Below are 12,208 nucleotides of genomic sequence, written 5' to 3' on the forward strand. Positions count from 1 at the left end.
GATTGAGGACACGAGATCCTACATGGAAGGGCCGATTTGAGTACACCAAAGAGCAATCCCACGTGTGGAAGATTGCTTGGAGCATTGAAAATTGAGGACTCACGGTTTTAGGCCTTCATTAAGGGAATTTTGTTCACTTAGCCTTGTCCAAGCAACACTCCATGACCACCCCTTTTCATTAAGGGTATTATGATTATTTTGTTATGTAATAAGTTAGACTATAAATAGGTTCTATTAGTTCATTTGCTAGTTAGTTTTGAATGATGAAAGATTGAAATACTTGAAAATCCTCTCTCTTGAGAGTAGACCACCTTAGTATAGTCTTAATTAGGACTTGGAAAAGTCATCCTTAGCATAGGGCTTGAAAAAGCCAATATTATTCTTTGCTTGAAAATGGTGGATCTTGAGGTGAGTTGATTACCTTGGAGGTTACCGTAAGAGTGTGATTTTAATTATTACATTCATTAGGGGTTAGTGTTGAAATACGCTTGGTTCTTAATCTTGTAATAATCTTGGTCTCACTATCTATCTTTATTTTCTCTGCAATTTCCCTTGTGTTTGTGTTGAATCCGTGTCTTGTTTAATCTTGTGTCATTGTTATCATCTTCATCTCCTCTCTTTAGTTATAATTTCGGTTTCTAGCTTTGTTTTCCATATCAAGAAGAAAATCAAATATCCACTAAACAACATCTGAACTATTCTGCGAAATCTCTACTACATGATCAAATAACAACTGTTCGAAAACTGGGACAAGGCCCCAGTAGACCAAAACAAAAGGAATAACATAATCTGAAATAAGCAGGCCTTCTGAAACAAAGAAGGCTCACCACTGCATGGATCACTTCTCTCTGAATACTCTACTGCTTAGCTGGACCCTTAGATTGAGCCTCAGAACCTGGGAGGTAGGGGGTCAATACAATTGTACTGGTACGCAGAGCAAATCTAAAATAATAATTTATATTTCATAAATATATCATATGGTAAAATCACTTGGGCATATTTAAAGGACTCTATAAAATCATCTTAACTCTGTGACACTCTTTGTTTTACTTCTGCGCTAGGTGGTATACCTTACAATTTCACAGCTTTCACCGACTGCCTTATCTCGATTACAGCCAAGATATGAGTACTAGTAAGGGAAAAGAACACAAGATCACACAGCAGGGTGCCACAACTCCAATCAAGTCACTATGTCGTGGTTGAGCTTAAGATCACAAAGCAGGGCTCCAAATCATAAGTCCCGATTTGGGATGACAAAGTACTAGGTACACAAGATCACATAGCAGGGTACCAAGTTCCCGTGTTGGAAATTTACGGTTTCTCGCATAGAGTTATCTGACTCGTGCTTTCTTCAGGTAACCACCTAACTCACATTAACCCAACTTTTAACTCTTTAAAACATGTATTCTCTGAAATCAAACTCTAAAAGCTCTAACTCTGTAAGGCATACATTTATATGGTATCGTCATACCATTGACTTGCAAGTCACATCTCTGAGCCATTATTAGCACATTAAAATCTCTGTTTTCAAAATATAAGTTCGGGACCACCATATCAATAAATCAGTTCAAGAACTCCTTCTTTAAATTCATGTAAATACATGCAAGAAAACTTTCTCTTTGTCAATATTTCAATAATATGTGGTGGTCATGTTAAATTACTCAATCACATGCAATTCTTTCTCTGTAAAACAAGCATATAAGTATAACAAGAGACTCCCTCGTATCATCTCCAAATCATGTCAAATACTATGATATTGAAAAGACCACTTTCAAATCATTAAACGTGTATTTCAAATCATTCCCAATAAGTTCATAAACTTAAATTTATCACAAGAGAGAGATTTTCATAATTTGTGCTCTCAAACAATCTTCAATCACAATTTTTTCATACATATACATATACATATAAATCAATTTAAGGGGATAAGGCCTAAAGGCCAAAACAACAATATCATTAAAACATTCATGATACATAGTTAAAAATCATGAATTCCAAAATCCTTTTCTAAATTCATGCTTGATAATCTTTAAATCATGTTCTAGTATTTACAAGCCCATGTAGTTTTTACGATTAACCCCACGTACCTTAAATTAGAAGCTTTTGAATGAACTCTAGCTTTTGGAATGCTATACGTACGATTGGTGGGTGCTTCTTGTAGCCCTCGCAATGGGGATTCTGAATCTTGAAGAATTAAGGAAAACCCACTGTTAAATCTTGAGATATATTGATCTTTGGGTTGAAATCCTAAGGAGTGTTCTTGGTGATTTTGGGAGAAAATAACCTTATTTTGGTGTTTAGGGGATTTAATCCTGATTTATGGCTGAATAGAGGGTGGAAAATACCACTTTTTCCCTTAAAAACGCGAAAACAGAACATGGAAATTGGGTGTGTGCGACAGAGCATGCGTCGCACGCTAATTGCGCGATGCTACTGTCTCAGTCATGAAAATGGCCATAACTTTTCGGTCGGCTATCAGATTTTAACAAAATTGGTATCGTTGGAAAGCTAATTTGGAGAAATTTTATTTGATATATAATAGGACTTGTAATTCATTATATACAAAGAGTTATGATCGATTAAAATTGACCTAAGTTTCGACGCTCACTCAAACTCGAAAGATAGGAAAGCTTTCAACTTGTCCTTGAGTTTGGAGACCTCTATGATCTTAATTCATGCTCAAATAGGTTCTACATAATTGATTAACATGCCAATTTTGCATAGGATTTATGACTTTTGGATCATCTACGCATAAAAACGACAGTTTTCATTCTAGGCCGAAATGCGGGGTGTTACAATAATTTTATTGGACATTAAATCTATGAACTGACAGTAGATTATATCTAAAGCTTGAAACATAAAGAACATTATGCAGTGTGAGGTTATTAGGAATTAGAACACTTCGTATGTGAGTCACAAGGATGGACTAAGAGTTGGGCAAATTAATGTTAACAAGAACTTTAAGAGCTGTCATAGAAAGAAAAGAATTAGAGTTGTAACACACATGCTTAGAAGTACCTGAGTCTATTATCCATGTTCCAGAATTAAAGTCTGAAAGACAAGTTCCAATATATTTAAGCACAATACCAACAACTACATTAGCATTTATCTCAGATCCGTTGTTCATGGATGATCCCTTTGTTGATTTCTGTTTTGCTATTTGAATGAAATGCTTGAATTGTTCTTTGGTGAAATGTTGATTGATTAAATTCATGTCAATCTTATGCTATTTGTCACCTTCTTCTCCAAACATAACAACATTCATTTCCTATGATCTGAACCTGTCCATCTCTATTGTTTGTAAACTGAAAATCTTCAAGAAAACCATGTAACATGACACAATCATCATCAACATGTCCAGTTTTACCACAAAAATCATCGAAAACATTAGGATTATACTTCTTAACCCTAAATTATTGTTGTGGCTCGTTTGTCCTTGTGTATTTGGGTAATTACTGATGATTGTTCATCCTTGGATAATTGAATGATCTAGTTTCAAAATTAGGCATAGCACCAGGGGGATTCTTGACTTCCTTGCCAAATTTTTTTAGATTCACATTGCTTACCATAAAAGAAGAAGAATTAGTTGGGATCAAGCCACTCATATAGGTTTCTCTTTGATTTTCATCTTGCAGAATCAGAGAGTAAGCAACATTTATGTTGGGCAGCGGATTCATCATTAAGATGTTTCCTCTTGCCTGAGCATACACATGATTTAGACCCATAAAAAATTATATAAGTTTCTCATATTCAAGAGACTTTTCTAGCTTCACTTTACCTTCACAGTTACACACACAGGTGGACTGATCAGACTTGAGAGATTTCAGCTCATACCAGAGTCTCTTAAATTTAGTGAAGTATCCTGCAATGTCATTATTTCCTTGAACAAACCTATTTAGTCCCTTTTGCAGGTGAAACAATTTGGTTCCATTAAATTATCCAAATCTATGCTATAGACTCAACCATACATCTTTAGCAGTCTTAGAGTATATAACATTGTTAGCGATATCCTTGGAAAGAGAGTTAAGGAACCAAGATATTACCATGTCATTGAATCTATTTCAAGATTGCAGATCTAGAGATTGAGCATCTTGTGAAGCATCAGCACCAGCAATAAAACCAAGTTTGTTCTTGGCTGACAGTGCTATAAGCACTGATCTTTTCCATCCTTGATAGCCTTTTCCATCAAACGGAGTGTTAACTAAAGTCATTCCAGGTGAGTCTGAAGAGTGAAGATAATAAAGATGAGTGGGATCCATAGCTGGTGGAGTTCTTGTGGTAGAACCAGAAGATGCTGAAGAAGTAGTGACCTCATCCGACATTGTAGAGATAGGTCAGATGAAGGAAATTGATAATCGAGAAGATGATTTGTATGCAACAACCTACTGCTCTGATACTATGTAAAAACTAGAGGCAGTATTTGGAAATTTTCTTCTCTGTATATTTCTTGCCAATCGCATTTATTTATACAAGCTAATGGAATGAAAGGAACCTTCTCTTCCAAGCTAAACAATCAAATAAAAGAAGAAGCTTCTCCTCTAAGCTAAACAATAAAACTCTTATAAGCTAAACAAAAATAAAAGAACCTTCTATTCTAAGCTAATCAATGAAAGAAAACAAAGTAAACATTCAGCTGTTGGGCCGTCTATGTGTACCAAATATTAGCTCAAATGAACCATCGTGATTTCTAACAACAACATCGAGTATGAACTCTTCCCTTCTTCTCAATTTGATACGGATTCTGTAACCAAACAATGGAAATATGTTTCCATTTTCTATTACTATTTGTTGGAGGTGGGGTTCCTTCTTTATGGCGGGGACTGAGCATGAAAGCAATTTGTATTTTGAACTCCAAATTCAGATAAGGAATACCCTTTGGTAACAAAACTAACTTGGTAATCTCATGACTGAAATTCTCAATGTTAAAAGACTCAGCTCGGTTTAGACTTGGATTTTAAATGTAAAATCACATAGAAGAATAAATGTGGGAAATGAATAATATACTTTCCTACATAAAAATTATAAGATCTCTATCGTCCTTCCATAATAGTAATACTAACATTGTTCACAGAGCCTTGAATTCTAGAGGAGCCTTTCTTGGACCAGGTCGGTCTGGTTGTAAATGCAGGTTGTTTTGGACATGGTAAATCATCAATTTCCCTGCTGAGCATAGACAAAACTATGGAGACATTTGGCCTGTCTTCTGCATATTCTTGTACGCATAAAAGTCCTACATGTACACATCTATGAATCTCCTTTTCGAGCTGCAGTTTAATTATCTTGGGGTCAACCAATTCGACTATCTTGTTTTCGTTCCACAACTTCCATGCCTGAAGAGAAAGCCACATTGAGAGCAGAGTGGAAACTTGAATTATGAAAAGTTTGACATTAACAAAGAGCTTAATTTTAGTACGGACTTACATATGCTAGAAGGCTTAATGCACAGTCATCTTGGTCAAAGCTAGTGTTCCTCCTTCCACTTATAATTTCCAATAACAATACTCCAAAGCTGTAAACATCTGTTTTTTCTGAAAATCTTCCTTTCATTGCATATTCAGGTGCCATATAACCACTGCATCACATTATAAATTTGAATGGTTACTTTTTCTTTTCATTTTAACCATGAAAAAATGGAGAGTGAGATTCACAAACTTACTAGGTTCCAACAACTCTGTTTGTATTGGCCTGATCTTGGTTGGCTGCAAAAATCCTTGCCATGCCAAAATCTGAAATTTTGGGGTTCAGGTATTCATCCAACAAAATGTTGCTTGCCTTTAAATCCCTGTGGATAATCCTTAGTCTTGAATCCCTGTGAAGGTATAGGAGTCCTCGACCGATTCCCTCAATGATGATCGCACGTTTGCTCCAATCAAGAAAGTATTCCTCTTCAGAGTGTCCATCTGTTAGTACACTGAAAATATAAAATTTCGAAAATATTTCCTTTTCAGTTATATAAAAAAAAGTTAAAAAACAAAAAAACAACCAAAAAGATAGGCATCCAAGCTTCTGTTTGGCATGAATTCATAAACCAGCATTTTCTCCCCTCTTTCTATGCAGCATCCAAGGAGTCTAACAAGATTACGATGCTGAAGTTTGGAAATCACCACAACCTCATTCATAAACTCCTCTAGCCCCTGACCAGAAGACTGTGAAAGCCTTTTCACAGCAATTTCTTGTCCCTCTGGAAGCTTTCCCTGCAGTTATATCATATGACTTCAATTTCTTTTCTGAAAAAGGATAATAAAACACTCAATCAAACAAAATATTACTTTATAAACTGGACCAAAACCACCCTGCCCAAGCTTGCTAGACTGATGAAAATTGTCAGTTGCATTTGCCAGCATGTCAAAGTTGTATAAGGGCAGATCTTCAAATTCGCTTGCTAAGAAATCATTCTTTCTCTTCCTTCCTGATTCAGAATGTATGTTGTGAGATCAACTCATTTACCTGATTAAAGTTACTGTAGATAAGCTTGTTACCTCTATGTTTAGCCAACAGTTTGCAGGAAAAGTATCCCACAATGGCAATGACTATTGAGCAAATTATTGGGATTATGATCCCGACGACTACTTTATTTTTCTTGTGTTCTGCATTTCAGAATAAGTTCCCATTATTACACATACATTTCGGCATGCAGAGCTCAATCAAACATTCATTGTTGTTTTAAGACAGTAAGCTAAAAGAATGCAAACTTAAGTAACGAGGTGCTACCTTGTTCAGAATACGAAAGACGAATGAATATATCAGCCCCAGTATTGGAGAATTTCTGAATATCAATTAAGATTCTCTCCCAGTGCATACACCCTATGCCTATGTAGTATGAATAAGCTATGCAGGAGAAATTTCTCAAGCAATCACTTTCACAAACTTTTTGACCTGAATTTACCCAAATAGAGGAATCTGGCACTTTCATCGACTGTAGCTTCAAAAACCAATCTTGCTTACCTTGCTCAGTGTTAGAGTTGTTTCTTTCATTCTCTAACGCGGTCTTTCTGATGCATCCATTTGTCCAGTTTCCTTTGCCCCACTCCTCTTGATTTTTTGGTTTAAAGCCCTGCAAACAACTGCAAATTGGTGAACCATTATTATCACAGCTTCCAAAAGGTCCACACTTTCCATAAAAATCACACTCATTTGCAGGAGTTGCCCATATTACTTGCCACTCATTCTTCCTAAAATAGAAATTTTTTTGCATCAGAAATCCTGTTGAGTTCAAGAATAATCCCATCACACCAACACCTTGATCAACATATGAATAGGAGAAGTAGGCAGTGCCCGTATTGTCATTTACTAGCTCAAATCCATTGAAAGAACTAGAAGTCATGTCTGGTATTCCAATAAAAACCTGTTTATTCCATGGACCGCTGCGCCAATGAGGTAAGCCATTCTTCCATATGAAAAGTTGAGGAATTGTTTCAGGTTGAACTCCAGATGAGAAACTCCCATCAGATGGATCTACAGGACTTTTCCATGATTTCAACAAATTTGTGGTGTTAGAACTCTTATCAGTGCCAAGTTTCATGTGCTGCAATAAGGAATCAGAAAGATCACTAAAACTTTCCCATAGAACTCTCCCACTGGAGTTGTCCTTCAAAACTAAGTTTCCAGTATCCGAGAGCTGGGCTGTAGAATTTCTCGCAGCTGGAGAAATATTGGATGACCATACAGTCTTGTTCTGTCCATTCAAGATTACAAGATTGCCATCTTCTGATATTGTAAGTGTTCCGCTAGAATCTTGTAAAGGCTTGTCTCTGTTGGCTACCCATACAACAGATTGTGATTGGATATTATACATAATACCAACATAACGGTTTGTCGAATTCTGAGGGCTAAAAAACCCCAATTTGAATGTTTTGTTATTGGAGACTAAAGTTTCTGAATCTTGCAGGAACTGATTGATACTAATGGAGTCTGATGAAGCATTTGTTATATGAAAAAACAGAACAACATAAACGCTCCAAAGAAGTATCTTCTTATAGCTTAAGCTAAGCTTCATTGCTCATCAACTTTTCTTCTGCCAATAAGCACTAGAATTTTAGTTATCATCTGAAATTAATTTGCCTATAGTTGCAGTATTTGTTGATATTTTTCCATTTGTTATAAAACAAGAAAGAATAAAGAAGAAGAGTAGAGAGAATAGAGAGAGTAATTCTTATTTCTCTTGAGGGATGATTTATAATGAAGAAACCCTTCTATTTATAGGGAAAATTTACTCCTAGTTTCTGAATAAAAGACAGATACTTCAAATCCTAATATACATCAAGTAGATCTTGATAAAAATTCACTATAATTGATATACATTAATATCATAACACTCCCCCTTGAATGTCTAGAAATACGCATATAAGCTGCCTCATTAAAAACCTTACAAGAAAAACCTAGTGGGACAAAACCTCGTAACAAAAAAAGAGCACAGCGCGTATTAACTCCCCCTAATAAGAACATCCTTGAATTTTTGCATTACGATCTTGTGCACCATCTTAAAAGTTACAGTTGAAAGAGACTTGGTGAATAAATCAGCCACATTTTCACTTGAACGAATCTGTTGTACATTAATAACACCATTATTTTGGAGCTCATGTGTATAGAAGAGCTTTGGAGAAATGTGCTTCGTTCTATCTCCTTTTATGAATCCTCCTTTAAGTTGTGCTATGCATGTTGCATTATCTTCATATAAAATCGTGGGTACTTTGTCACATTTCAAGCCACATTTTTCTCGAATGAGATGTACTATGGACCTCAGCCACACACACTCTCGGCTTGCTTCATGAATAACTATCATCTCAGTGTGATTCGATAAAGTGGCTACGTGATACAAGACAGCCCAAGAACACAAGAAAACAAACACCAAAACAGTTCACTAGTTCAAGGAACTATGAACCTCTTTTGGTGACCCCTCTCGGATTCAAGAACACAACAGGAACACCATGTAATGAGGTGTTTAACACCTAATTTACAGTAGCAAACCAAACTATATTATAACAATAAAAATGAAGAACAACAATGTTACAACCACAATAACCAAAAGAACAACAACAACACAAACTACAAGATTAGGACAAGAAACAAAGATAGATAGTTAGACAAGTGTTGACGTAGTCTTAACAACCCAAGAGAATATTCACTCTTGGACCTTTAATAATTCATACAACCAACACCTAAATCTTACAATGACACAAGAGGGGCATCTACCTCTCAAATCACCAAAGTCTCAAGCTTTGCAACACACAAGAGAATCCACCCTTATGCCCTAATTTCAGTTTTGAGAACTCTCTCTCACAAGAGTAGTGTCTTCAATATCAAGCATAAACTAAGAAAATAAACCCTACAAGGTTCTATTTATACAATATTACAAATAATAGAGAAATTACAAAAGATCCCTTTAGTGACTAGTCTTCAAAAATACTCAAAAGTGTCATGATCATGATCATACGATCATGATCATACTTGTATCACTACGATAGGCTGCTTTGTTGATCTCCAAGATATGGCAGTACCCCCACATATGAACACATATCCTATTTGAGATCGAGCTTTATGCGAGTCAGATAAGTACCCAGTATCAACATAACAAACAAGATCGGAACTGTAATCTTTAGAATAAAATAAGCCCATATCGGTAGTTCCTTTTAGATACCATAAAATGTGTTTGATCCCATTCCAATGTCTTCTATTAGGAGAAGAACTATACCTTGCTAACAAATTAACTAAAAAGGCTATATTAGGCCTTGTAGTATTTGCAAAATACATTAGTGCACCAATTGCACTAAGATATGGTATTTCAGGACCATGGAGTTCCTCTTTCTTTTTTTGAGGTCGAAATGGATCCTTTTCACATCAAGTGATCGAACAACCATTGGAGTACTTAATGGATGTGCTCCATCCATATAAAATCGTTTCAACACCTTTTTTGTGTAGGTAGATTGATAGACAAAGATGCCATTTGTCAAATGCTCCATTTGCAAACCAAGGCATAACTTTCTCTTTATGAGATCTTTCATCTCAAATTCTTTCTTTAGGTAATCAATTTCCTTTTGAAGCTCTATCGGCGTTCCAATAAGGTTTATGTCATCGACATAGACAACAAGTATAACAAACTGCAATATTGTTTTCTTTATGAAAACACATGGGCAAATTTCATCATTCGTATAACCTTTCTTAGATAAATATTCACTAAGACGATTATATCACATGCGTCCAGATTGTTTCAAACCATAAAATGATCTTTGCAATCTAATGGAATAATTTCCCGAGGGTTTGAACTATATGCTTTCGGCATTTTAAATCCTTCGGGAGTTTTCATGTATATCTCATTATCAAGTGATTCATATAGATAGGTTGTTACCACATCTATCAAATGCATTTCAAGTCTCTCATGAACAGTGAAACTAATAAGATAATGCAATGTTATTGCGTCCATAACTGATGAATATGTCTAGTCATAATCGACACCAGGCTTTTATGAAAAACCTTGTGCAACAAGGCGTGCCTTATACCTTTGTATTTCATTAATTTTTCTCATTTCGTTTTTGTACAAAGACCCATTTATAGCCAACAGGCTTAACACCATTAGATGTTTAAGTTATAGGTTCAAAAACTTCACGTTTGGCAAGTGAATTCAATTCAGATTGAATTGCTTCGTGCCATTTTAGCCATTCATTTCTTTGTTGACATTCTGTGATAGATCGAGGTTCAAAATCCTCACTATCTTTCATGATTTTTGTTGCAATATTATATACAAATACATAATCGACTACTATTTCAGATCAATTCAAATTAGTTTCAACATCACTTGAATTTATGGATAGTTCCTCATTTTCTTGAGTCTCAGGCTCATTAATTCCTTCAGGAATATTAACATTGTTCAAATTGTGAAATTTCATATGAGGAGCTTTCGTAGTGTCATCTTGACCATTTGTTTTTCTTTTTCTAGGATTTTTATCCTTAGAACCTAATGTTCTACCACGCTTCAAGCGTGCTTTAGATTCATTATCTATGACACTAGTGGATGGTCCTTTAGGAACATCAATTTGAATTGGGACATTCTCTGCAGGAATATGTGATTTAGTGATCCTTTTCAAATCTATAAATGAGTCTGGCATTTGATTTGCAATTTTCTATAGATAAATAATCTTTTGTACTTCTTGATCACAAATAGAAGCACGTGGATCAAGATAAGATAGTGATGGATTTTTTCACAAAATTTCTCTTTTGATGTCACTATCTTCTCCCCTTAATTTTTGGAAAACTATCTCATAACACCGATAATCTGTAAATTGAGCAGTGAACATATCTCCCGTTAATGGTTCAAGATAGAGAATAATGTAGGGTGATTTAAACCTAACATAAATTCTTAACCTTCTTTGGGGGCCCATCTTGGTGCGGTTTGGTGGTGCTATAGGCATATATACACCGCACCCAAAAATTCTCAAATGAGATATATTAGGCTCTTGACCCAAAATTAATTGCAACGGAAAAAATTTATGATAATTTGTCGATCTAAGACGAACAAGTATTGTAGTATGCAAAATTGTATGATCCCAAACAGAAGTGGGAAACTTAGTTTTCATAAGCAATGGTCTTTTTATCAACTGCAGACATTTAATTAATGACTCAACAAGGCCATTTTGAGTGTGAACATAGGGTAAAGGATGTTCCACTCTTATCCCAATCGATAAGCAATAATCATTAAATGTTTGGAATGAAAATTCTGCAGTATTATCAAGGCGAATAGACTTAATTTGGTTATCGGGAAACTATTCCCATAATCGTATTATTTGTGCCAATAATTTTGCAAATGTCAAGTTGTGAGATGACAAAAGACACACATGAGACCATCTAAAGGAAGCATCTATTAGGACCATAAAAAATCTAAACGACCCACTAGGTGGGTAAATGGGTCCATAAATATCCTCATGTATGCGTTCCAAGAACGCGGGGGACTCGAATTTTGTTGGCGATGGCCTCACAATCAGCTTGCCTTGATAACAAGCATTGCATGAAAATTCACCATTTGAAAGAACCTTCAAGTTCTTTAATGGATGTTCATTTGAATTTTCTATGATTCGTCTCATCATTATAGATCTAGGATGTTCCAGATGATCATGCCAAAGTATGAAAGTATTGGAATTAGTAAACTTCCGATTTACTATAGAATGTACCTCAATTGCACAAATATTTGTCCAATACAGGCCAGAAGATAAAGCAG

The 12,208-nt window shown here is 35.4% G+C and overlaps 1 protein-coding gene across 1 annotated transcript; it reads right to left on the reverse strand.

The window, feature by feature from the left end:
* Positions 1-4,644: 4,644 nt before the first annotated feature.
* On the reverse strand, positions 4,645-8,141 carry LOC107859524 (G-type lectin S-receptor-like serine/threonine-protein kinase At1g11330). Its single transcript, XM_016704572.2, has 7 exons — positions 6,712-8,141; positions 6,480-6,587; positions 6,270-6,409; positions 5,984-6,194; positions 5,657-5,900; positions 5,422-5,572; positions 4,645-5,330 (listed from the first exon to the last, which is right to left on the reverse strand). The coding sequence occupies exons 1-7, from the start codon at positions 7,994-7,996 to the stop codon at positions 5,031-5,033; spliced, it is 2,439 nt and encodes an 812-aa protein (XP_016560058.1). The 5' UTR covers positions 7,997-8,141; the 3' UTR covers positions 4,645-5,030.
* Positions 8,142-12,208: the final 4,067 nt, after the last annotated feature.

This window comes from Capsicum annuum, chromosome 2 (genome assembly GCF_002878395.1).
Source record: "Capsicum annuum cultivar UCD-10X-F1 chromosome 2, UCD10Xv1.1, whole genome shotgun sequence".
Classification (NCBI taxonomy): domain Eukaryota; kingdom Viridiplantae; phylum Streptophyta; class Magnoliopsida; order Solanales; family Solanaceae; genus Capsicum; species Capsicum annuum.

Excerpts from the sequence above, each read along its gene's own strand:
- LOC107859524 (XM_016704572.2), bottom strand. The coding sequence starts at position 7,996 with ATGAAGCTTAGCTTAAGCTATAAGAAGATACTTCTTTGGAGCGTTTAT. Across the intron at positions 6,410-6,479 it reads ACTGTTGGCTAAACATAGAG|GAAGGAAGAGAAAGAATGAT; the intron begins GTAACAAGCTTA and ends ATTCTGAATCAG. Across the intron at positions 5,901-5,983 it reads CTTGGATGCCTATCTTTTTG|ATGGACACTCTGAAGAGGAA; the intron begins GTTGTTTTTTTG and ends GTGTACTAACAG.